General features: G+C 48.1%; 3 protein-coding genes across 3 annotated transcripts; 2 read left to right on the top strand and 1 right to left on the bottom strand.

Annotated features, from left to right (window-relative positions):
* The first annotated feature begins 1177 nt into the window (after nt 1-1177).
* LOC135398480 (uncharacterized) lies at nt 1178-2659 on the top strand. Its single transcript, XM_064629881.1, has one exon. It carries the CDS (start codon nt 1178-1180, stop codon nt 2657-2659), a length of 1482 nt encoding a protein of 493 aa, XP_064485951.1.
* Nucleotides 2660-8657: 5998 nt separating this feature from the next.
* On the bottom strand, nt 8658-11746 carry LOC135397845 (uncharacterized). The gene is made up of 3 exons (XM_064629383.1): nt 9709-11746; nt 9262-9637; nt 8658-9197 (listed from the first exon to the last, which is right to left on the bottom strand). The coding sequence occupies exons 1-2, from the start codon at nt 10434-10436 to the stop codon at nt 9616-9618; spliced, it is 750 nt and encodes a 249-aa protein (XP_064485453.1). The 5' UTR covers nt 10437-11746; the 3' UTR covers nt 8658-9197; nt 9262-9615.
* Nucleotides 11747-18507: 6761 nt separating this feature from the next.
* LOC135398481 (uncharacterized) lies at nt 18508-18960 on the top strand. The gene has a single exon (XM_064629883.1). It carries the CDS (start codon nt 18508-18510, stop codon nt 18958-18960), a length of 453 nt encoding a protein of 150 aa, XP_064485953.1.
* The last annotated feature ends 7860 nt before the right edge of the window (nt 18961-26820 follow it).

Here is a 26820-nt window from a genome sequence, read left to right on the forward strand (position 1 = left end):
GCAGGACAGATCTCCTCTTCCGGAGGTAAGGAAGATTTGATTGACTGGAGTATGGGAGAGGATAATCAGTGACATATTCAAAATAACAAGAAAATAGGCTTTCTGGGCTGGCCTGTTCTGAGAGGCACTCTCAGTATGTTTATCTGTCTCTGAGTGACACAGCAGCATGCATTGCCGGCCGTCTGGAAAGAAAACATTCCTGTGACGTGATTGAGTGACCCAAGATATTTCTACCAAGACGAGATTCGTCTCCTGCAACAGTCATTGTCAGTGCCGGATTTATGGGGGGGGGGGGGGAAGACAGGGCATCTGCACAGGGGGGCCTCCATCAAAAGGGGGCTTCCACCACAGCAATTGTCACATTTCTTCTATAAACGATACAGCTTTAGGTTCTTGCCAGTATCACATTGGGACGGTTCTTGTGGAATGACCCTGCTTTCTTTGTGGAAAGAGGTCTCCCCTGTCAAAAGATTGCCGGGTCTGCTGGAGGCTTCGTTGTGGAAAGTGTAACAGACAACACCTTACGCAGAGTCCAGGTCCTTCAGTGCCTGTAGGAATCAAACTTCGTTTACAACGGTTGTTGAGGACGTAGTTACCTCATTTTCTTCATCAGAAGTTTCGAAGCTTCAAACATGCTCAGAAGTCCTTCTGCAAACCGCTAAAGTTTGGATTGTGGGATCACGTGGACGAAAACAGCTCATCAGGGTCTTGTTTGACGGGGGAAGTCAAAGAAGTTTCATTTGCGCCGACATATCACAGCACATGGAATGTAAAGCCGTACGGGCAGAAGATCGACGGATTCACACCCTTGGGAATGTCACGTCAGCTCGAACACAACATCGTTGTGTACAAGTTTTATTGCGAAGTCAGGACGCTTCTCACACACTTGTGATTGATGCAATCGAGTACGACCAGATTTGCTCGGACAGCCTCCCGTCTCTACCCTTCGACATGGCGAAACAACTGAAAGATATGGGCCTTCAGCTAGCTGATGAACCGTTTTCGGCGCCTGTCGAGATTTCTTTCCTCATTGGTTCAGATTATTACGTACTGGCAAGTCGTCACTGGAGAAACTGTTCGACTTTCGAACCATCTGGTTGCAGCTGAAACCCTTTTCGGATGAACCATCCAAGGAGTCCGTTCGTCCGACGGCAGGAAGGGACATGATATTCAGGTCATGAAGATTGGTGTGGAACCGTATGATGGAATGAACGCCGATCAGATTTCTTCTCAACTTCAAGTCTTTTGGGACCTGGAACATTTGGGCATTACTGAGAATTATCCGCCTTTCAGGGAGATTGATGACCCCGTCCTCAAGGGTTTTCGTTCATCAGCCAGGCTCCAGGAAGGACGTTATGTCGTCCGTCTTCCCTGGGACACTGAGAAAAGTCACAGGTTGGCGGACAATAAGACGCTCGCACTTCAGCGTTTGGGACACATCACCAAGAAACTGTTACTGGATTCAGCGCTTATGGAGGAGTATGATATGACGATTCGCCAGTACTTGCTAAACGATCACGCAGAACACGTACGGGAACCTGAGTCTCCGGTTTCAGGACCGATATATTACATGCCACATCACACCGTAATACGAAGAGACCGAGAGACGACAAAAGTGCGCATCGTTTTTGACGCGTCATCGAAAATGCCTGGTGAAGTCTCATTGAACGAAACTCTCCATGCGGGTCCTGACTTGAACTCTGATGTTTTAGACCTTCTCATGCAGTTTCGTGCTCATCAAATCGCGCTCACAGCGGACGTTGAAAAGGCATTCTTGCACATCGCTTTGGACCCATGCGATCGTGACGCACTACGCTTTCTCTGGTATGAGACAACTCCGAAAGCAAGCCAACCTTTGCCTCGAGTGGAGACTTGGAGGATGACACGGGTACCTTTCGGGGCAAAGTCCAGTCCTTTCCTGTTGGCCGTGTCGATTACACATCATTTGCAGTCGGCTGCGGCACAGTGTCCTGAAACCGCGGCTCTTCTGTCAACTCATTTTTATGTCGACGATCTGGTCGTTGCTGTGGGCTCGTCTCAGGAAGCAAGTCTCCTGTACCGTCAAGCGCGAGACATCCTTCTAGAAGCAGGAATGAAGTTAGTCAAGTGGACCAGCAATGACATGAAACTGCGGACTTTATTCCAAGACGAGGGCACAACTTCGATGTCTACTACTCCTCTAAGGAAAGTGCTCGGGCTTAATTGGGATATAGACTCCGATGAGATTCAACTATCGGTGAAGTCGCTGACTGAGTTTCTCGAACGACGAGCCGACACGAAACGATACGTACTGCAAGCGGTTTCGCGCACTTACGATCCGTTGGGTTACGTAGCACCATACGTCATAACAGCTAAGATATTGCTACAACGCATCTGGCTGGCTAAGTTGCAATGGGACGATCAGCTGCCTGAAGCTCTGATGAACACATGGCATAGGTGGTGTCAAGAGGTGACTATGCTTTCCGACTTCCGCGTACCTCGAAGACTCTCTGGCGCTTCAGCTCCTCTCCAGGAGAGTACACAGAGTTTGCACGTCTTCAGCGATGCAAGCACCAAGGCTTATGGAGCTGCTGTCTATTTAGTCTTGCAGAGTGACGACGGGAACATCGAAATAAGTATCGTTTTGGCAAAAGCCAGAGTGCCCCCTTCGGAACCTTGACCTTGCCACGTCTCGAGCTGATGGCTGCCGTTCTGGCTTCACGACTAGCCAAGTTCGTTAGGACGAAGTTGTCCTTGATGCATGTGAAGACAATTTTGTGGATTGATTCAACTATTGCCTTGTATTGGATTCACGGATCTCTTATGAGTTGAAAACCGTTCGTGCAGAACTGCGTGACTGAGATTCGAACCACCACGCAGACCTGCCAGTGAAGGCATTGTCCAGGAACAGACAACCCAGCCGACTTTCTTGTTGGGAAACGGATAACAGTGGTCAAGAGTGCTTTGCAGAGCCATGGTGGGCCGTGCCACCAACTAGTAGCGTCTAACAGGTGGGCACATGACATCCCTCTTGTCAGAAAGTCGGCTGGGTTGTCTGTTCCTGGACCATGCCTCCACTGGCAGGCTTGCGTGGTGGTTCGAATCTCAGTCACGCGGCATTGCAATTGAGACTCTTGGCATCCAGAATGGCAAGGTACAGAAACGTTATCGCAAGAGGTCTGCTTAGAGAGGACACCACCGCATGTTCTCTCCGCTTTGTCTACCAGCGAAGCTTCCACACTGCAGGTCAGCAATTTCAGCTTGTTTTCGCGGCTGCTCAGGGTAACCGCATGGGTGAAGCGGTTTGTGCACAACAGCAGGAACGTCTTGCAGAAGACCACAGGAATGCCGGCTTCAGGTGAGATGAGGGCAGCGGAACGCTATTGGATAGCGGTTGTACAACGGCAGTCTATTGGCCCGCATCCGACAGCTCACAAGTCCATTCAGAACACCCCCCTGTTTCACGATGATGAAGGAATTCTTCGCATGCAGGGTCGCTTACAGTATGGCACTTTTCGGGACTCGATAAAACACCCTGTTGTTATGCCACCAGACCATCCAGTTACGAAGATACTTGTTATGCGTGCGCATGTACGGTTGCTACACGCTGGCGTTCAGGATACCTTGGCAGACTTACGAGAGGAGTACTGGGTTATTCGAGGGCGTCAGGTGGTCAAGAGTGTTTTGCATCAGCGCAGAGTTTGTCGCCGAGCCAAAGCACGGGTCTGTACAGAAATTACTGCTCCTTTACCACGAGATCGAATATCCCCAGCTCCACCATTCGAGGTTACAGGAACAGATTTGTAACAGTTCTTGTCTCAGAACCTTCTCCTTTATTCTCTTCTACCTACTCCTCTTCTTCCTCGTTTCTCCCGGCTGGCTACATGGGCCGGGGGGTCACGGGTTCATCCCTCCTGGGATGGTATCTAAACACATTGGCAATAGTGGCAAGTCTAAACTGTCCGTTGGTGTGTGTGTGTACCCAATCGTTTTAAGTATGCCCTGCTTATGGGCTGTCTGGACAACAGGAACAGGACCATGTAAGACTGATTGTGGTCCGGGAAGTCCAGTGCGCACAAACACAAGGTCACCTATTTGAATGTCAGGGACACTGGCACTGTGGCGACGGTCGAAGTAGTGCTTCATCCGTCTCCTGTACTTCGCTTCTTGCACGGATGTGTTCCTTGCTTCTTTCAACTGAAGTGCGTCAGCTATTCCGAGCTCCTTGTCAGCCTCCAGAACTGGTGGTTTGTTAGTGGAAGCATAATGCGGGGAGCAGCCGATTCCCGTGTTGTGGGAACGGTTGCGGTGGCGTGTGGCCGCCTCGAGGCACAGACGCCATCCACCCGGGAAGTCGGGGTAGAGGCCGATGAACAGTTTAATGTCGCGGATGGCGCGTTCGGCCAGGCCGTTTGTTGCAGGCCTGCAACGCCTGTTAAGAACGGTCGCATGTTCTCGATCTTAGCTGCATCACGGGTCCACCCGTTACGTTGGCAGACTCGTTCATAAAGCTTCAACCACGTCTCCGCACTTTGGGAGTGTCCGTCATAGGTGTCCAACTTGAGGTCTTCGGGACGTCGGTAGCCGTTGTTGCACAGCGAGTCGAGAAGTTCCACCAGTGTCTGCTGCTGCCTGGCCATTTGGATCTGCCGGACCTTTGTGGTACGGCGCCGTGAGCTTGATTTTGATTCCCCTTTCTTGAGCCCATGTTGAAAGACGTCGGCTAGTAAAGGCACTTCCATTGTCACAGATAATGACTTTTGTGTTCATAAACATTCGGCGCTCTAACATTGCAATAACGCTATTAGCGTCTTCACCACCAGGGCGTGTGGCTACGGTACGTGTGCATTGGTCGATCGCAAGAAGAAATGCCTGCGTTCTTTTTATTCCCTCGGATTTCTTCTTGAGTTCCGCGAAGTCTAGGTGAATAACTTCGAAAGGCACGCGGGAGTGCTCTGGTAACGTCATCCTGTCAGCTCGTTGACGGTACTTGATTTTGTAGCGCTGACATCTGTCACATGATCGTACGTACTTCGCAACGTCCTGCTTCATCTTTGGCCACACAAAGCGCTTAGAGATTTTCTTGTATGTGCGACAGAAGCCGTCGTGACCTCCAGAATGGGGGCTGTCGTGGTATAATCGAAGGACTTTTTGCCGTAGTGTCTGCGGAACCTCAAATCTTCCATTAACAAACCTCAGTTGTTCTGTGCCCTCCCAAAGGGTCATGTCGTTAAGAGCTGCCACGGTGTGCTGCTCCATTCCCAATCGGGACAGCGCGTCCGCATCAAGTAGAGTTCTGCCGGGCTTATAGTAGACCTCCATCTCGAAATGTTGGAGCTCGCAGACCCACCTAGCAAGTCGACCTTTTAAGTCTGCGGATGAGATAATATGGGTGATCGGTTGGTGGTCGGTGAATAGGGAAAACTTCCTCCCTTCTAAGAACGTCTGGAAGTAGCGGAGGGCTTGAACCACTGCGAATAACTCCTTCTCCGTGGTCGGATAGTTTAGCTCTGTTTCGTTGAAGGGATAAGAATGGTATCCTACCACGCTGAGCTGCTGTGCTCGGTCCTTGGAAACGTTCCGTTGATAGAGCACGGCCCCCGTGCCATAATGGGATGCGTCAGTACAGAGCTCAAAGGGCAGCCGAAAGTCTGGAATAGAGAGCACCGGGTTCGAGGATATAGTCTCTACTATGTCCTGGTAGGCAGCCTCGCACTCTACTGTCCAAAGAAAGGTGGTACCCTTTTGCAGCAGTACGTTCAGACAACGCATTCGTTTGGCATAGTCCTTTATAAATGCTCGGAAGTGACCGGCGAGGCCGAGGAACACTCTTAACGAATGCGTGTCAGTCGGTTTTCGTAGCCGACGAATTTTTTCTACGGACTCTTGTTTCGTGCTCTTAGTCTGTCCGTCGAACAGCCTGCCCAGGAAAACGACACTGGACTTGAAGGAGTCACTCTTCTTTAGATTGATCGTGAGGTTCGCTTCTCGTAGTAGCTGGAGTACCTGTTGGAGATGCCTGCTGTGCTCATCCATCGATCGAGAATACACTAGTATGTCGTCGATATACACATGAACAAAGTGTCCGATGTAAGGCTCGAGTACGGACGTCATCAATTTTTGAAACCACGCGGACGAATTCTTCCACCCAAACGGAAGTCTATTGTATTCATACAAGTCGAAAGGGGTAACGAAGGCAGTGTAACGCTTCGTTTCTTCCGTCAGTGGCACCTGCCAGAAGCCTTTGCAGAGGTCGAGGGTAGAGAAGACTGTGCTACCACCTGTATCGTTAATGATATCATCGATACGAGGCATAGGGAACGGAAAGATCTCAGTTTGCCTGTTGACGATTCTGTAATCGGTGCACAAGCGAAAGGAGCCGTCTGCCTTGGGCGCTATGGTGATAGGGGATGGAAAGGTGGACGTTGATGGGCGAATGATATCAGCAGCTAGCATGTCTTGTAGCTCAGTCTTCAGCCATACTTTCTTTTCACGGCTCATGTTATAGGGTTTGCGATGAACCGTTGCTTCATCGGCGAGCCGGAAAGGTACTTGAAGCGCAGTGCTCCTGGGTACCCTGAAACGGGGAGGATCTCTGGGAAATAGGTAGCAACGTCCTCCTGTGTGCGTATTGCTGGGACTGGGGTGGAGACCATACATGTGGGTCTCTCATTATCCACGGAGACGGTATCGTCCCAGTAAATGTTTAGTCGCAATCTCTTCATGTCAGGGCGGGAGAGTAGGAGGTCATACCCGACGTCTTGTATAACCAAAGCGTCCGTTACTATCTCTGCGTCAGAAATGCATAGCCTCACCCGTGCCCAGTGGTGAAAAAACTTGCTGCTGCCATCAAACGCTCTCACTTGTACTTCCCTTCCTGATTCGACATTGCGTGGCTGAATCAAACGGCTATTCACAAGGGTTACGGAGGATCCGCTGTCAACTAATGCTCTCGTTCTTACTTTGTTAAGGAAGAGGTCGACATACAATAGTTTGTTGCCGGTGAAAAAGACAGTTTCGCTTGGGGTCCGTGGGGGGAAACTACAACCCTTGTTTATTGGTTTTTTTGGTCCTGGTTATCATGATTCTCAGCAGCGGCGACCGTGCGCTGGAAGGGTGAACGACGATGGTGTGGTGAGGGAATCGCTGGTGGCGGGTCACGCCTGTCCTGCAGTGTCGTTGTGGAGGCAGGGGTTGCACGGAAACTGGTTTGGACGCTCACGTCTTGCAGACAGCTTAGCAACTGTTGGGGGTCCTTTGGTCCCCGTATCTGAACCAGCTGGCGTATGTCATGCGGTATGCAGTGCCACCACTGACCTGTCAGGCAAATTGCACTCCGCACGTTGGAGGAGTCGTAGCTTCTCGAAGAAATAGTCTGTTAGCGAATCACCCATATATTTGTAGACGAGTGCGTCGTTCCACGTATCCACTAAGTTATCGTGGACAGCCTGTGCGTAGCTATCCCTCCACGACTGCCACGTGTCGTTTTCGTTCCCTTGGAGGCAGAAGTCGTACCATTTGCCTGCAACGCCTGTTAAGAACGGTCGCATGTTCTCGATCTTAGCTGCATCACGGGTCCACCCGTTACGTTGGCAGACTCGTTCATAAAGCTTCAACCACGTCTCCGCACTTTGGGAGTGTCCGTCATAGGTGTCCAACTTGAGGTCTTCGGGACGTCGGTAGCCGTTGTTGCACAGCGAGTCGAGAAGTTCCACCAGTGTCTGCTGCTGCCTGGCCATTTGGATCTGCCGGACCTTTGCATTACAGGCCATCTTCAGAGGGGGCCCGGACCAATAAGAAATGTTATATCCTCATCTTCACGTGTGCTGTCACCAGAGCTATAGATCTAGAGCTCACCGACTCTATGACAGCCGAAGATTTCTTAAAAGCTTTCAAGCGGTTCATATCGAGGCGAGGTGTGCCGGGAACCGTTTATTCGGACAATTTTCGCACTTTCAAGCGTGTCTCTCGCGATCTCTCTCTCGCACAGCTATCGCAGGATTCACCTGTACACGGATTCCTTGCGTCACATCGCATCGTATGGAAATTCATTGCGGAACGTGCCGCATGGTGGGGTGGCTTTTGGGAGCGGCTCGTCCGTAGCATCAAGACTTGCTTGAGGAAGATACTCGGCACATCCACACTCACATTCGAAGAGCAAATCACCGTGGTTAGAGAAGTGGAAGCCGTTTTGAACTCCCGGCCTTTAACCTTTGTTTCTGAGGACCCAAATTACAATTACGCGCTCACCCCAGCCCACCTTCTTGTTGGGAAACGGCTCTTCCATTAAATGAACCTCCCAACGAGTTGCGATCAACTTCGGATCAGCTCAGGAGACGTTGGAATTACCGGGAGCGGTTGACGGATTTATTTTGGAACAAGTGGTCAAAAGAATACATCCTGCATCTCAGATCTTCGAACGTACGAAAGCCACAATCATCGTCCAACGTCAAAACTGGGGACATTGTGCTCATCCGCAAGGGAAATTTGTCTCTGTTATCTTGGCCACGGCCACTTGCGCACGTCGTCGCTTCTCCTCCGGCCTGCCGCCGGAGCAGTTTTCCCTGTGACGGGGGAGTTTCGTTTTGGCGCCGCGAAGGGCGCCACACATCGCTGACGAGCAGACGACGAGGAGCACCAAGAGCTATTGCGCGCGCATAAACATGATGCGGTTTTTCTGTTTGTTTGACTCACTTTATTATTTTCTTTTTATTTACAGAACCTGGGGAATTTACAAATCAGGGACAAACGCATCACTACACGCTAACATTACATCATGCTGGGCATTTCATCTATATTCTTAAGACCTTTCTTGACAGAGGCTTGTGCAGGAGCCTGACAACACGCTGAACACTCTCATTCAGGTTTCCGCACCAATTCGACAGGACTGGTCTGATGAGCTTGTGGAGAAACATTTTGCAGAGCTGCTAATTATGAGAGGCATCATATTTTGCTTGTTCGGAGCAGCACATCACAGGACATTTCTGAAGGGGTTCTTGCAACATGCTCAGAAGCAGGAGACCCAGGCTTCCATGTTTGCGTACTTGTGAGTCCTTCAGCACGGCAACCACAAAGTCACAAATAATCTTGCACACCATCACATTTTCGGGCCTCGGATAAATCAGGCCACCATTGTCGAGGCCGTGTATGAGCCCGTACACGCCGCACCGAGACGGTGTTGTGCCCGAAAGCATGCTTTTGCAATTGTCACAGGAAACCTGCATGGCAACCACCAATTAGAGCCATATGCAAAGGGTAACGTCACAAATCTCTTAGCCTTACCTTATTTTGACACACACGAAGAATATACCCGCACATGTAAGCGTATGATGCATATTCCACAGTTCCGGGGAGCTCACATGACAGTGGAATAGACTGAAGTCCCTGAAGGTGAGAGACAGCTTCCTGACTTAGAACAATGTTGTCCGCAGCAGTCCCAGCGTGACGAGCAGGTGTTAGGGGCAGGCGGCATTCATAGTGGGCGGGTGAATTTCCTTCCTTGGCGGCCTGCAGTATCCCCACCTTCAGAAGTTTCTCTGCAGTCAGAACTGCAGACCATGCATCCACTTTATCGTTGCCCCCGTTGAACTGTCGAAAGCAGCTGAACAGTGATTCTATCGGGTCACTGTTGAATGCTTAGGTCAGGACGTAGTCGAACCTGTAACATGAGCAACAATGGTGGTGCGTTATGCTTCACTGCATCCCCAGTGTACGTGTTTTAGAACTTACTTTAAGTCTTCCAGCAGGTATTCGATGACAGCTGTGGTCGATCGAGTTGTCATCACGGTTGCAGAGAACGTTTCCCGGGCGAGAAACTGACGCTGCGAATGTGCACAGGCCGCTTTCATGTCGCTGAAGTACTGCTGGAAACTGACATCCAGCCAGACCAACCTTCCATCTTCAGTGCTTGTGAAAGGCTTTCTGTCATACTCTTGTGCATGTCGATGTCCTATATCATGCAGTTTATACCAACGGTTGATGATTGTCATGAACCTAACTGTTGCCTCGCAATCCTTAAACAAGTGTGCTTTGGCATGAGAACGTGGGTTGTTTTTCAGGAACTCCAGGGCTGTTATCACAGGTTGTGAGAACACGGCTACTGCTCTCTTCACTTTCATCTTCTCCAGATTAGTGGGAGCAACATGTGCTCTGCTGAGGCATCTAACTGACTTAATTAGTAGATCCTTCTGCAGCTTAAGAAGTTCACGTAGGTACAAGCCTCCCTGGAGTAATTCTCTGCCATCTGTCATTTCTCTTTCCAGGAGACAGGTTCGCAGGTTCTTGATGAGATGATTTGGGTCGAATGACAGGAACAGGGGATCAACTTGTCGCAGTGGATGTGCAGTTACGTGATGGAGTTCCCCGCCAGCCAGATGCTTGAAAAGTGCAACGTTCGTCTTGTGGTTATCGGCCACAACACGAACAATGCGAAATCCGGTGTCTTCAACGGCCTTCATCACATCTAATACAATGTGGAGTAGCTGGTCGTGCTTCAGGCATTTTGTGAAAAAATAGCCTACCGGAATGACATAGGATCTTGCGAGTCCTCTGAGGACAAAACAAAGCAATCGGTTCGCCACTTGAGGTTGCCGAGGTTCCTGTCCATCCTTCCCATCTTCAACAAAACCGAAGATCTTGTCAGGTGCTTGTCATAGATGACCCTCTCTTGGATAGACATTTCGTCAAGCACCAAGGAGCAGTAGACACCATGATCACCCTTCAGGTCTTCCATTTCTACTTTCAGACGCTGAATGATCAATGGTGTTACCCCTGCTTCGCCGCATGCAGGTCCAACGAATTTCTGCAACGTGGACCTCGATGGTAGCTTCAGAAGTTCTCGATCTTTCACAAGTTGGTAACCCTTCGGTGAACATGCCTTCCAAAGGACACACTCGCGAATGATTTTTTCGTTCCAAGCGGGTTGCCTTTTGCCGAAGTTTTCCACTTGTTGCACAATGAACATTGCAGTTTTGTCGTCTTCAGATTCCAACAGTTCGATGAACGCATGGATGCGCTTGTCGCTTTCATACAGTGCTGCTTTTCGAAGTGCATCATCTCTTTCAGCTTGCATCGCGCGCAGTCTCTCGTTCTGCCTGCTGAATTGCACTTTCATGCGATGTAGCGTCCGGTCTGTGTCTTTCAGGAAGCCCTGCATGTCAAACGTTGTCTGCGTCCCAGCGTCTGTATTTGCAGCTGGAGGGATAGGGTCCCATTCGACAGTAACGCAGGAGGCCCAGTCGTCATTAACGTCGGTTGTCGACACCGCCGTGGAGGTTTCGTTGCGCTCATGTGGTTCCTGGCGCACGAGCGTCCTTCGCTTCGTTGCAGGCTCTACCGGCTGCTTGTGAGCGGGATACGCCGGAAACACCGATGGAACCGCCGTCGGCAGTAAGATGCGCTTCTTCACGCCAGTCTTGAAGTCACTTTCTTTAAAGTGAAGGGAACAAATTGTAGACCGAGACGCTGGCACCCACTCTGTTCCCGTGATAATGCAGCAAGCCAGGCATCACGAACAGTTTTGTTTGACGGGAGCTCGTGGTAGGTCACACCGACGCTTGTCCTCTGTGTTGACGGACACAGCGGCGCCGAACAGTTTTTCGGCATGCTGCCTCGTCCCTTCGTTCACGCAACTACGCACCTACACCAGCTTTTAAGCTCTCAGCTAACCCGACAACTTCAAAATTCCCTTCCGAAATGTCCTGCTGCGGCCTGCAACAACACGTCAGCTCACTGCGCCGTCACCGATGGGCAGCGCCCCCGCGTCGGAATGCGGAAACTCTTCTGTCACAGCCACGACCTACTAGATTATAACGACCACGTCAGGCGCACCCCTCCCATGCGCCGCATTTTTGGAAGGCAGCGGTGGCGCTTCTGATCGTCCTTGTTATTGCTTCCTCAACTTCTACAATACTTTGTACTTCAGCTTACCTTAGTATTTCTGTACAAGCTGTGGACTTCCACAGATGTTTAATTCTGAGGTTGATTATTATCATCATTCTACGCGTTTTCATAGGAGCTATCGCTGTCGTCTGCTACGGTTGTCGTACATACGCTTCTGCGAGTTCAAAATTCAAATTTCCATCGTCCAATCGTGCGCCAGTCTGCCAGGGTGCGTCAGTAGCGCCCCTGGCGGATCGTGCGGACAGGCACCTCATAGGGTTTGCTGATTGTGACATGGTCGTTATAATCTAGTAGGTCGTGGTCACAGCTCTCCTTTTGTTTCCCAAGGACGGCGGCAGGCCGGAGGAGAAGCGACGACGCGCGCGCAAGTGGCCGTGTCTTGGCCGGTGGGGCGCGTCGAGAAGACTAAGGCAAGCGCGGATGGCCGTGTACGATCCTGCCAGATCAAATAGCAGGAGGAAAGGTGATTCAGAGACCGATTCAGCTCCTGTATAAACTAGAAGCAGATGAAGCTTGATTTCACCAAGCAGGTTCATCTTTCAATGCTCATTCGGTTCAAGACAAAGTCTTCAATTGGGGCGTGGGAGTGTAAAGAAAGATGACATCATATCACGTAAAATCATTGCACGGATCTCGTGACTTGAGATTGTTCCGCCATCTTCATATTCATTAAACGTTTTGCAGTTCCCTTGAGCAGACGATCTGTCGTATTCCGATGGCTCTCCTGCCCAGTGACCCTGGCCAATTGGTAGTACTTTTAGCAGCATAGCACGGCCAAGACCTGGTGTCCCTCACGTAGTATTGGTATGCTGTCATCAAGCCTGTATCTGCGGTCGGTGATATACCGGTACTTTCTGAAGAAGTCGTAACGTTGATGACCACTGTCTCGCGCGTTAGAAGCCGCTCATTTTTCATGTCAGCAAGATTCGTTGCGTGGCACTGCGGCGGTGGATAGAATGAGTTCATGTTCTTTTTGAAGTCTGATCCATGCTTTCCTGTTCCTTTCATGGGCTGTTTACAAGAGCTGTCAGTCTGATGCGATCCTTCTGTTTCCATATCGTCTTCTTTCAATAACGGTTCGACGATCCCACGATTAGTTGTATATGCTGGCTGTACATGAGTTTGGTTCAGGTCGTCAGTCGGTTGAGACGTGCTTTGTTCAGTTCCTGTTGAGGTAAGAGCATCGGGTATGAAAGTCATGTCGTTCAGCAACTGTTTCATGAATCGTGTGGAACTGACCGCTTGGTGCAAGTTGAGAGAAAAGTCGTTTGGTTGCAAAACTTCACTTGACACAATATCTGTCCTTGTCGTGATCAGTGCAGCGATGCCTGAATGTTCAGTCACAGGTGCGTCGATCGGGAATGCGGTACTGTCGTGCGCTGCCTCCAGATATTTAGCGTTCTGTTGTTGAGTGACACGTGTTGCAGTCTGAGGTGGTAACTCGATCTTCTGAATTCCACTTGTTGAATCGTTGATGTCCGGCACTGAAGTGGTAGATGATGTCGTGATGAATTCAGCGTTGCTTCTCTTTAAGTACTCGTTGGCGTAGAAAAGCGACGTTAAGATGTTCATTTGCATTTCGATCTGCTTTGTATATTCGTCTTCAAATTCTTCTTCGGTAAGCATTGCATCTATCTGACTGTCAAGTTGTTGAAGACTAAGGCAAGACTACGTACTTTCAAGTTTCGTAGACGATCCGTACTTTCTTTGAAGTCTTGAAAGTGATGACGTTCTTCTGCAGTTCTTCGTCGTTCCAGACCTTTCATTAACGCCGTCACTTCCACTCATAGATGTCTGTGTTGATCGATCAGTTGAAACCGCTCCATTTGGTTCGTTCAGATTGCTGTCAGTGTCCGTTGCAGTCTTCTTGGTCAGGTCGGTACAGTCGTTCAGAGACGTTCAAATGAATATTCGGTGTATCCTGGTCACGGCACCACTTTGTAGAAGACAGTACAACGAGGGAACAGAGGTGACAATGTTTAAAGGTACTGTAAAGCAGCACCGATCAAATGTCATTTAGTGTGGATATTCGATAGTCCAAGCCACCAGGACAAAAACTGTGCAAGTTCCATTCCAATCGACGGTGCAGTTAATTAGAAAATTACAATTAAAGATTACGGGCAACACTGTACTAGGTATTTGAAATGAATCCGTACTTCTGACACATACGGCGGCAACCACATTGCATGCGTATAACACTGGGCCCGACATAACAATCCACCACAATCCACCATAAAATCCGCCCCTGCAATCCACACAACGATCCACATCTGAGGATAAACCACTGATCTCTATGTATAAAGGCTGGATCGCGCATGGGAGAGGGGCTCGTGGAGGAGAGGCGTGCCTTCGGGCCGCCATGTTGGGAAGCCCTAAAGCGCAGTGTGCGCCCATAGAAAACAATGGGAGGCAACGGAGATTGTGAGTATTTATAGCGCTGCAGGCGTTGATCGTTGCTTGTCATCACACAATTTTGTAAGGTGCCAGTATACTGATGTATCCTAACAGTATTTCACAGGTGTCCTGCCGTTCGATTCTTAATTACGTTATGTTTTGCATTCCGAAACTAGACAGTCACAGCAGTGCAGCGCTGGGGATTGTACTACAGTACGTTTCCCAGCCAATATTTCAACAAGAAACGATGTGAGATTAACAACCACCATGTATGTAATATCCCGTGCTGCGTTCTGGACAAAATTGTTCCATAAAGAACGGTCCGGGAAAGGATATACTCGCATATGGCAGAAAGAGATCGTTCTGTAGAATCACAGCCGTTGTTTTAGCCGTGTATCGGTTTCGTATGATTTATATCAAGCACCGCCGCAGAAAGTGTCTTTTAGTGAACGACTGCGGTGCTTTGCCTCGCAAATATGGACACACCGAAGCAGCCCAAATACGTTGTGAGCGTGATTTAATTGCTTTACGCAATTAGAACACGCTCGTTAGGACAGTTAATGAGGTAGTGATGTAAGCTTAATCAATTAAGTTACTTGAAAGTGGTAACACCTCCTTGAGACACAAGATTTACCTCTTTTTGAAGTACAGCCCTTCTATGTTTGTTTGTTTCTTCCTTCATTTGTTCTGATTTGCAGGCGCGGTTGTGCCAAACTGAATGTCCTTCTCGAGTACTCACATGCTTTTGCTGAATACAACTGCAGCGTGAGCAAAGCTGCTTAGGAACGGGGCCTGCTATCCAGTGCTGACTTTGTCATGCTTGTTATGTGGAGCACGTTCGAAAAAATGCAGCTGCACATCTGAAACTCCAATGAGTATCATCGTCATCTAAAAGAGAGCGCCGTAGCACCGTTGTGAGACCAGACACGCTTTCTCAGTATCTTCTATGGCACCTTCCGCAGTTTGCACAATTTTGTTCAGCATCGAAGTCTCTCATAGGGACCACTTTGCATTAACTGTGACTCCCATCTTACATTTTGATGTGCAAGGGCCTTCTTGCACTACACACGTATGGTCTGCAACAGGATAATTGCAGCAGGACGATTTGGAGCTTGAAACAGTTGTGATTTTGTCATTTTGGCCCTCGTGTACACCGTCTGTGAAACGTAAACCAAAAAAATCTAACACGATATGCTTTTGTAAAGAAGGTCACTGATGGTGAGTAAAGAGAATATACAAGTTCTAGTTTATTCAACATTTTATATCATACATTATATTATTCAACATTTTATATCAAGTTTATACAACATCAAGTTTATTCAAGTTATTTCTTGCACTTATGCGTTTCAGGATACAATGAACGTGCAGGGAGGTCACAAAAGACTACATTTATTGTTTTATGACCTTGCTACAATGACAATATATATTAGGAATGACAATGGACAGGTACTCTCTCTAAATTTGTAGCACTCAATTTTAGGTTAGAATGAGCAATGAATAGCAACTTCCCTCCTGGTATTTTCTTATATATGATGAATTTTGAATTTAATGTGATCAAATATGTGTTAATATAATAATATATATAAGAATATAATATGTGATAAATGAATGTGATCAACAGTAGATGTAAACAACACCAGTAGCCAGAGAAGTGCATTCTCAAGAAATAATTTTCTTCTTATAGCATATATGTGCATGCCCTATTAACTGAAACAATTATCACGGTTCTCACGGTTTTAATTTCTGAGAGTGTACTGTAGAGACGGCTTAGATCTACAACAGTTAATACAAGGTATTATATACTGTGAATCCCATGTTAAAAATTCCATGTGACACATACTTTTTGGAGGTGCTGTGGTAATCAACGTTTGTGGGCATTACGCAGGTTCTGCACCCATTTCTTGAGTATGTCGAGGCAGCTGTGAAGTAACCTGCATTGATGATGATTATTCCAATTTTTATGGTGCATCGACAACAAAGGAAATAATACATCAGAACATTGGTTTGGGTGCAACCAGTTAAAAATGAATATGTTGTTTAATAAATGCATTGGACAAATGTTAAAACATCAGTTTAAAACATGGTTTACAATCCCTGTATCTTCTAAAAATTAAAAAGATGAAAAACTATTCTAAAAAGAATATGGGGAACTCTTCTAAAAAGAATTATAATTATTATATTGCTGGGTGAAGGAGCCTAAAGTGTAAGGTGTGTTTCTGATGTGAACATGTAAGAAAATATGCAAAACTGAGAGAGGCTAACCACAGTGCGTGCACTGAGGTTGTTCCTTCCTGTAAAGTAGAAACCAGTGGATGAGGAACGTGATACTTACCTGTACACCCAGCCGTATCACACTACACAGATTATTCACTGGGTAGCCCTCATGACGAAACCTGTATTGAGAGACCACCCTTAAAAACTGCTTCAAATAGCACGACACGCTACAAATTATTACTATCGTAACAAGCTGACGATACAGCTCAGACAAAGGCGTTATTCAAGTCGCGCCACACCACCGTTACGTAGGATTCTTTGTCACAAATCAAACCAAGGCACAAAACAATACCAATACATGAAAAAAGGTGACAATCGTGGTCTCATTATGACGTAATACCGAACTTGTGCGCGAAGGTAATTCAAAGAAATGAATGTGGCACTTGCTTCCGCAGAGAACACCGTGTACCATGCTAGCAATGCATGCAAAAAAGCGCTCGAGTGCTCGCACATATATTGATGACAACACTACCTGTGTAGTGTAACGTGTTCTTTCAAGCATATTATGCACTCAAACTGTATTTGCCGCCGGGTAAAATGCAAGTGTGCTCGATTGAACGTCGGAAGAGCGATCAAGCAACCTGCATCCAGTGCTCGTTTTGGGCAAAAAAACACTTCATAATGGTCAACTAAATATACAGAATGAACGCCTATTTATTCCTCGATAAAGAGTGACTCACCTGTATAAATTTAGGCCCTGTAACCTTGCCAGTACGGTTGGTACGACCGTAATTGCGAGAAGTTGCCATGATCGCTGCGGCGACTGTTGTGAGCACCGTAAGATGGCGGCCGGTTTCTTCACGCTCGCGCTCCCTATCCGCGATCCAGCCTTTTACAATCGAGATCAGTGGGATAAACGGATAAGCGAACTGAAATGTAATGCTGAGCCGTTGAAAAAAATGTGTCAGACGTTCAAGAAGCCAGACAGCGTCGGGACTTGTTTGTTCACAGAGGTTCACAAAGAGAGTTTGTTCGTTCGAAAGAGGCCGCGAACAAAAGGAGCGCGCAGGCGCAGCAGAGAAGTAGGGAGAGCCCCCATCGAACAGCGGCCAGCACTGAGTTACTTCGCAAAAACAGGGGTCAACAGGTTAAACTGTTAACAGGGGTTTCAGAATGCATAGGTAAACAGGAAAACTAATAATATGGTTACTAAAATAACGAAGTTCCGATGTCATAGTGTGTAATACCAATTTTCAGTGTTGCCCGCTGTACAGGGGGTTGCTTGACACCAGGCGTCGCACCGCTCCACTACGGCGCATCTTTCATGGCGAATTAAAAATATTTATAGCGCGTTGTCGGTCGTAGGGTTCCGCATATGGTATTTAGAAGCAACAAAGTCTCTAGTCACATCACCGACATATCATGCTTGTCTACTGCTTTACAGTACCTTTAATGGAAGGGCTAGAGAAGAATGAGTGAAGCACGAGGTGGCGTCGTCGTCCTCATCAAGAAAGATTTAACAAGGTGCTTACAAAATGAATTGCTTAGCAATGAGCGAAGTTAGAGAGGCCTTAGGCGGTGACGTGCTGGCTTGCTGAGCTCAAGATCGCGGGTTCGATCCCGGCCGAGGGCGGTAACAATGTGGGGAAGGCAAACATTGCTTCCAGCACCGTGTGTCGGAGATTTCCGGCGCACGTCAAAAGAACCCCAGGTGGTCCAAATTATCCGCAGTCCTACCCTGCGGCACGTGCAACATCTCGCCACACTGCGCAGACAAACCTTACGTGTAACATCACAGTACCATTATTCTGAGGCGAGACAGAGCCCGAGCTGAGGCAAGTGTTTTAATTTTTTATGTTTTAACATCTTCATGCATCTTCACGAACGAAGAAATCTTCACGCATGGAGATGTTACCCAAAGTTTCTGTGTGGATCGTTCCCGAATTCAAATTAACTGCGGTATGACAAGGTAGAGTAAAATAAAAGGGAAGAAAGCTACAGCTCCTCTTATCAGTCAAGATGAGCAGAAGATTGAACGTCGAGCGAAGACGCGAAGTCGCCACGTTGTCACTGACTGGACTGTCCCAAAGAGCGATTGCCAGCCGTCTTGGGTGTTCCCTTTCGTCGGTTAATCGCATTGTCCGCGCTCATCGCGAAGAGGGTCGCCTGGAAGATGCCCCGAGAAGTGGAAGACCGCCGGCCACCACCACGGAGGAGGACCAGCAAATAGTTGCCGTAAGTGCCGTCGAGCCATTCTTCACGTCGACGGACAACAAGAGGGAACTGGGCTTAGGGGCGTCGGCCAAAACTGTTCAGCGCCGCCTCAAGGCCTTTCAGTCTGGTGTTGCTGTACAGAAGGCCCTCCTCAAGGCTGACCACGAAGAAGCCAGGCTCCAGTTTGCCCTCGACCACATGGACTGGGACGACAACCGCATGGTTCAGCGTAATCTTCAGCGACGAGGCCACGTTTAGTACGCGTTGGTGCCAGTCCAGGCGAGTCTGGCGGCCTCCGAACTGCAGGTATACCTATTCAGTACCCCTAATCATTTTCATTTTATTATGCACGGCGTCATACTTTCTCCACCTTTGCTAGATACCTGCCCCAGTATGTCCACAGAGTGTTGTCCAGTGGCCGGCACACTGTGAGCGTCTGGGACGCCCTGTCGTACGACGGACTCGGGCCTTTGGTACGACTGGTAGGGCGCTTGAATTCCATGGCCTACGCAGAGGTCATCGAGAAGACGCTGCTCCCCTATGCTCTGGACGGGCCGTTCCCGGATGGGTGCTACCATTTCCAGCACGATGACAGCTCCGTCCATCGTAGTAAAACTGTCCAACGCCTTCTCGACGACCTCAGCGTAATGCAGCTGACATGGCCTGCGCAGAGCCCGGACTTAAACATCATCGAAAACGTCTGGGGCATCCTGAAGAATAGGATGAGCAAGAGATGGACGCCTACGAGGAGCAAGGACGCACTCTGGGAATTTATAGAAGCAGAGTGGTCCTTGCTACGTGAAGACGTGGACCTCGTCCTTCGACTATACGCTTCCCTTCCTGTGCGCATGGCCTCCGTTATTGCTGCGAAAGGGGGGCCGACAAAGTATTGAGTACCGTCTTCCCCGCCTCCTTTTTTTTGTGTATGTGTTTTCAAGGGTACACGCTCTTTTCTTCTGTTTTTTGTCTAATAAAAAAAGAAAAAGCTAGGCACTGCAGCCCGTTGTCACCTCAATTCATCTTAGCGCCCTGTTATCTCTCCGATAGCGGAGAGACTTCCTTCCCGCGATAGCCACTCGCGCCTCGGTGCAGTAGACCGAAAACGAAACCATTTTGGCGTTCGTTACACTCAAAAGCAAAGTTACCACGGTGGGTCGCCACAAGCGCACTCTTCCACACTTTCATCCACAGGGGTGACACAAACCCGCCATTGTTGTAAGCACCCTCAAGCGGGTGCCTTTGGCAAAACTGTCATCTTGTCCTGGTCGCACGTCATAGAAAACGTCATTTTGAGGTCACGTGACTTTGCTTACATGTCGTTTTGTCGCTTACCGACGTACTTCCGTCATCATAAAGCCAAGAGATGAACGTATTTTGCCAGCATAAACTATGCGGTGCTTCTTCCGCAACCTGGTAGCCCATTTGTCCTTCGTTTAATTAAGTACATCGCATCGGCTCAGTGAGCCTTAACGCGCTGTCGTCATCACATATTTGGAAGATTTGGAGATTATTGGATAAAAATAACTATCGCGATCGAAAGACATCCAAAACGTCGCGCAGAAACAACAACCCCATTGTTTACAAACGGTTTGGCCGCCAATCACGGGCGCCGCCGTCTTTAAGGTCACATGTGCCTTGACGTCTGCTGTGACGTGCGACCAGGACCTGACCAGGGTGCATTGCGTTCGCCCAGCACGTTTTCGTCTACGGAGCAATACATTGGGTTCCACCCCTGTGCTTTCATCCCTCTGAACGAGTGGACTCGCCCGCTTTCGCTCGCCGCTAGGGTGTCTCTTCCCAGAGAAAATACGCCGCTCGCGCGTTCCGTAAAATTTTGTCCAGCACTGTACATGGAGGAGGAGTGCGTGTTTATTTAAAAACCGCATTAAATACTCGCGCTAAGAAAACACGTGACTTAGTTTCCACGTATCCCATTATGCGCCACATTATCGGAGACCCCACAGTCAATCCTCGGACTACATTCTCCGCTCGCGGAGATATATGCCTGAGTGTCCCCATTTCGAGAGCAAAGGGGATGACTCAACCCAAGGTGCTTCTGCAAGTTAGAATTACCATGACAACGACGATGTACCCGCAGGCCGACGTCATGCGTGATGTATGCATGAGAGAAGCGAAGGTTTTGTCGTCTGCTATTACGGCCACGACCTACTAGATTATAACGACCATGGGGTGCGTTTTCTTATTCAACCCGAGTAGCCAGGGAGTTGGGTAACGACGTCAGTGCGTCGTCTGCTACACTGATCTCTATAGCAGTGCCTCCTTTACTACATATATGCCTGTCACGTCGCGCGCGTTTGCATTGTTCTCCGCCTGCCAAAAGTTTCTCGGAGAGTCCGCATGGGCGCCAGCTTTCACCCATTCCCGCCCTCTCCCTCTTTCAAACAAGACAATAACTGGTGTGCTTACCGGCCTATCCAATGCATGGGAGCGCTTGGTCGCGGCCCTGGCACTCGACCACGTGCGATTGTTTACATGGATGCGCTGATGCTCGCTGCGCGCCTTGCGGAAGGATTTTTGTGGGGATCCGAGGTACTCTTCTGTTTCGTATCACGTGCCCTTTCCTTGAAATGCAGAGGATCGCACCGCGCCGGCCGAGAAACGGAACAATGTCGATGGGTGGTTTATCAAGAGCATCACGAGCTGAGTGCAAGGTCGTTGCCTGCTGAGGTTATCTCTCACTCTCTTGCAATTGATAATTTTTTGCTTACAACAATGATCATAAGCGATGCAACAGTGGTCGGTCTGTGCATATCGCCGTATTCTCGCTCAGACTTGAGGGATATTTGCGCTTCCGGGAACCCTTCGAGTAGGATTGGCAATGCGTTGGGCGTTCGCTCCCAGCGCGTGCACAATCTACAATTTGTACCCCGCCGAAAAGCTGATAGCCTCCTCAGCCGGAATTGAATCCACAACCTGACCCCAAGCAAGTGAGGGTTTTAGTAAGGGGGCCTCTACAGATCACTGATTGTAAAATACGCGTACAGTTCGTTAGACGAAATGCAATGGCTATTCCTTGCAATCTAACTGTGCTTGTTTTCTCGCATTCGAAATCGGCTAGCGCATAAGGACTGCGTCCAGGCGCAAGTATGCAAGGATTGTGTATCGAAGGCACGGGAAGGGCCACTACAGGACCTCACAGTATTACCCGAGACAGCACGGTTTCAATAGAGGAGGCAGCAGCAACAAATCGTATATTTTCTCATTTCACACAGTTTTTAGAAACCGTTTCTCGCAGTGATTCACAGGTTAGAGCGCAGGAGTCGGACTCGTGCTTAATGCAAGAATTAAGGGTTTGTGATGCGTATTCTTTGGCGTTTTATTAGACCGGTAAGTGGCCGGGATAAGTAGGGAAGCGCACTAAGTGTGCGGATAAACAGTTTTCCACAGTCTAATCACGGGTCAGATAAACCCTCGTCGCTTCGGACACTGACCAGGTGACAAACGTAGGACCGTGCAGTGCTTTACAGACGATTTCCTCATCAAATGCCGCGATCATATGTACTACACCCCAATGTATTTGATGCGATATAAATTACATCTAAGCATGCGACATTATCTTCACTTGTTATCCCTTAACGATAAGCAACCCGACGTTTCGTTGCTTTTCTATTCATCCTATTCTGAACCCCTTAGCTGGTGTACGTACAAGTGGAAAGAACTTCGGCGATAATGTGCCTGCTGTTCACAGTCACATCATAACTACTGCTTGTTGCTGGCTATTTTCAAGAAATAAGACTCCATGTAAGAACCGAAGGAAGTGTGTTTCGGGAACCCACTCATTGTCTTAGCCCGTACTTGTGTGTGTACATCTCGCGCTTTTTTTATTGTACACACCAGCATATAAGGCCAATAAAATTTCTTTATATATAACGGGTTTGTTGAATGCCAGTATTCAAAAGCAAGCAATGGAAGAGCGTCGCTAAAGTTGGAAGTAAGAACGACAAGATAAAATCGGCAATAAAATAAACATTATACCGTCCTTGTTTTCCGAATATTCACCAACTGAATGAGTGAAAGTGCGGGTAGCCAGATAACAATGCCGAATTTCTGAAGAAAAAGACTATAAATTATGGAACAGCTTCGTTTGCAGCGGACGGAAAACTTTTCCTTAAGAACGAAGATGACGAAAATAGCAGCCGCGTTCGGCATGTATCTTGATACCTGATAACAGCGCGACGATGTCTTTCTGGAAATGATAAAGATTAGTGAAATTACGGGAGGGGGGGGGGTAACCCTGATTGCTGTATCAAATTAGGACGGTATACACTGTCTGCGTAGCATAAAAGGTAGTGGATACTTCCGAGCGATCTACCTGCCTGTCTGGCAGCACATGCTCGAGCCTGCTCGGGCGGGGGGGGGGGGGACGTTCTGGACCGAATTCATAGGCAACTGTGCTGACATTTGTCTTAAAGTGTACGTGGAAAGCTCAGCCTCAGACAGCACAGCTTCCTCCGAGTTTCGAACCCGGGTCACCTCCCAGTCTCGGCATGCCATGTCAGCATAAAAGGGCACCTCACATTCTAACCCATAGTGACCCCCAGCACCAGGTGAGCCGCCGCAGATTTACCAGCGTTCACGGAGTGGCCCGGACTTGACCCCCTTTGGGATTGCTGGTTCTGCTGAAGCTATCTTCCAAAATTTTTGCGGATTTGTTAGGAAGACATCTGCTCCTGAGCACTACAGTTATGAAAGTTCTCTCGGTCTCTTTTTTTTTTATCAGTCATGATGTACTTTGCGAACTTGGCTGCTCTGTGGTGGCGTCCATGAAAACAAAGTACAGGTCACTGCTCAACATGGAGCGAACACTAAGAACTGTTGCGCTGAGAATGCGCCCTCGTTTTGAGAAACGCTCACCTCAGCCAGTAGGAAGAGTCTATTCTGCTGGAACTGTTGTTGTTTTCCCCTTTTGTACGGGTACCAAAGGGGAAAACAAAACAAGGTATCTACACTGTGTCACTGCTCTCCCCAGTGTTCCTATAGGATGTGATTTTCTGTCTAAACAGGATCTCCCCTTCTACTACCTCTAGCACGATGTCCGCGACAAATACATAGTACAGCCCGACTTTTGCTTGTCAAACGACGCGATTACATGTTATGAGGTAAATAAGTAATAAATAATAAATAAATGTTCTTCAGCTTGCATAATTTGATGTCAAGAATTGGCTGAGGTATCTGACTGATGTTCCAAATACTCTGCATCTATTAGTGCATGACGCTGTTTTTGGAAATGGCGTCTTAAACAAAACTTCAGGGGCATGAGTATGGAAGGATTTGTGTGACTTTCAGAGCGTGTGTCACGACGGTCAGTCTGTCGCACCCAAAACTTTATACATTGTGCACCCGTGTATCATTGCATTATACCACAAGCGCATCATGTTTGGTTGTACAACAATGGCGTGTAAAAAATCCTGCGACCAAAATTTTAGCAGCCTTTCAACATGTCTGAAAACGGAGGTATTTTATTACCAAACAGGGGCTGGGCATATACAGACAAGCAGCAAGCAGCAAACGAGTATGTACTCTGCTGTGAATGCAAACGACCCCAAGTATATCTTTATGACTATCGAAGTCACTTCCATATACATTAATTTATACATAACGTATCTGTGTGATGTACCCAAGGATACTGGAATGGAATGCCTTTCTGCTACCTCACAAAACATGTGAGAGCTTCACACAGAATTGTACATAACAAAAGTACTCTACTCAAGTTACTTTACTTTAAGTGTTTTTGGGAATAACTTGGTATCTTACAAATACGTTTAAAATGCAGTATTTAGTATCATGACTTGAATACTCTTTTAGTAACTTCAACAAGCTTGCAGCAGTGAAAGTCCATTCCATTTCTCCCTTTTATTTATTTATTTATTTTTTCTTTGAGTTATATATGGCTAGGCGAACACCCTCTCGAAGAAAGTGCGGAACTGCAAGGTCAATAATTACCTAAAATTCATTAATCAACCCCTTTAATTAGGGGATTTCGCGCAGAAGCGATGCAGCAGAACCAGTGATATTCCTTATCCCCCGAAGAAAATTATCTCCCGATTATCCCAAGAAGGAATCGAAAGGCATTGAGACAGTGCCTTTATCACAACATTCCAAAACGCGAACTCCTCCGTCGTAATCATATCTCTGAAGCGTGACGTATCAGCACGCCCACATTTTTTCCCTCTCCCCCTGTATCTGCCATATTGCTTCAATTTCGGCCATCGCGGGAACTCCCTGCCGCTCCCAGGTGCTCTTTGCGCATACGGTCACGTGGCCTTGAGGGCGCAAGAAGCGGCAGCGGGCCGAGCCCTTGGTAGCCACCTATCGGCAGGCCCGTTGTCACGACCCGGTTTCAGTCGCCGTTCAGCACATCATTCATTCTAGCTCACCATACAATAACCACATCGTCTGGAACGGCAATTTTTTGGCGATGCATGTTGTCTGCTAAATTCGACGGTGTGGAAGGCAGCGCCAAAGCAGAGGATTCGGCGTGTATGAGGGAGAGGGCTTGGCAGGCGGTTTGGCGCTCGCTTGACAGGCATTGTGTATAGAGGAGGCGCTGTATTGCCTCGAGATCGAACAGTGTCGCCACAGTGCGGCTGCTCCGTGAACTTCCCTTAGTGGGGATGCGCTGCTTGAGCCGGTGCTTGCGCTGTGGTCATCGTGCCCGAAAGCGTGCTTGGAAGGCACAGTTTCTGAATATTTGAGTTTTCCAAATCGCTTCAAAATGAGTGAAAATGACTTCGTGGAGAACTTTTTGGACTTGTCTACTTCCCAGCACAAGCGTGCGTAGCAGGCAAGAAAACTACAGAACGTGCCCATATGTTCCAGTATAGGTATTCCAGTCGGCCTTTGTCATTTTTGTCACTGCGGTTCTCTGTGTCAAACAAAATATATCGAGAGCTAAGGTCAATGTTCAATGTTGTAACAGTTTTTTTTTTCTCATCAGTATAACGATGTCTCACTTATTTATAGAATGGTTTCTGTGCTAGCAGTTCGATCTTACTTCTTAAAATCCAGTTATTATATTCTACGCGCGCTAAACACAAGTTGCATTGAATGTATGGATATATGGAATGCGAGGAATATACGAATGCATTAATATATATGTATGACATGGGTGTTTTTAAATGTGTGAGTTTCAAACCTTCATCTCATTTCATCTGACCGCATGACAGGCTTGACTTTTGCCTTTCACATACGTGATATACCTGCCACTGGAACCAAAAACTTATTTTGTATGTAGTTATTACATAACCGGTAGCATCCCACACAAAGTCAACTCCATCCACACAGGTGCGATCACCTCGTAACATACTTTAGCACCTTTTAACGAATGCCTGCACAGGAGACGAATCAAATCTCGAACCTCTCTCAGACTCGCACGACGTGAAACCACCGCTGTTGTACGACACAAAAAATTATAGCGAAGGGCTTCAGTAGCTATTGGACTATTCTGCCCTGATGCGGTGTTGCACACTTGTAAATTTGGATTGCCAAGACCAGTGTAGACAGGAATTTTGAGTAGTTTTTATTTTGTTAATCGATCTAAGATAAAAAGGAAGAGGGAAAGACAGCTGTATAGGTGACGAACAAATATTCGAGTGAGAACAGCAAAAGACCAAAACAAAATCTGGCTTGCAACAAAGGAATGACTTGGCAGTGTTTCCCTTCGAAAGCACGCAGGATATTTTCTTTTCAGAACTTCGCGACTTCTACGTTTCGCAGTGCAGAAGTTTTCGTCAAGTTTCACACCTTTTGAGCGTTATATAGGCAGCGCATTTCAACACATCCGCAATATATGAGGCACTGACAGCGGCATTTCATCCAGGAGCACTGCGAAACACGCGTAGAAAAGCCTGCGCCTGCCGCGCTGGGTCGTGCAGTATCGCCACTAGAGCTCCGCCGCAGCGCCACCTACAGTTCGATCTCGAGGCGCATAGGGTGCTCCACGGCGTGGTCACCGGCCGCCATATTGGTGGGCGCAACGCATTCTGTCGTCTGCATTTAGTTCAAGCGGGGCGGCCCGTATTTTTTAAGATTTACTTTAAACTAAAGGGCGTGTCATGCCAGTTTGTTGCAGCTTTGAGTACACTTCACACGGACAGA

Source organism: Ornithodoros turicata, chromosome 6 (genome assembly GCF_037126465.1).
Source record: "Ornithodoros turicata isolate Travis chromosome 6, ASM3712646v1, whole genome shotgun sequence".
NCBI classification, from domain to species: Eukaryota; Metazoa; Arthropoda; class Arachnida; order Ixodida; family Argasidae; genus Ornithodoros; species Ornithodoros turicata.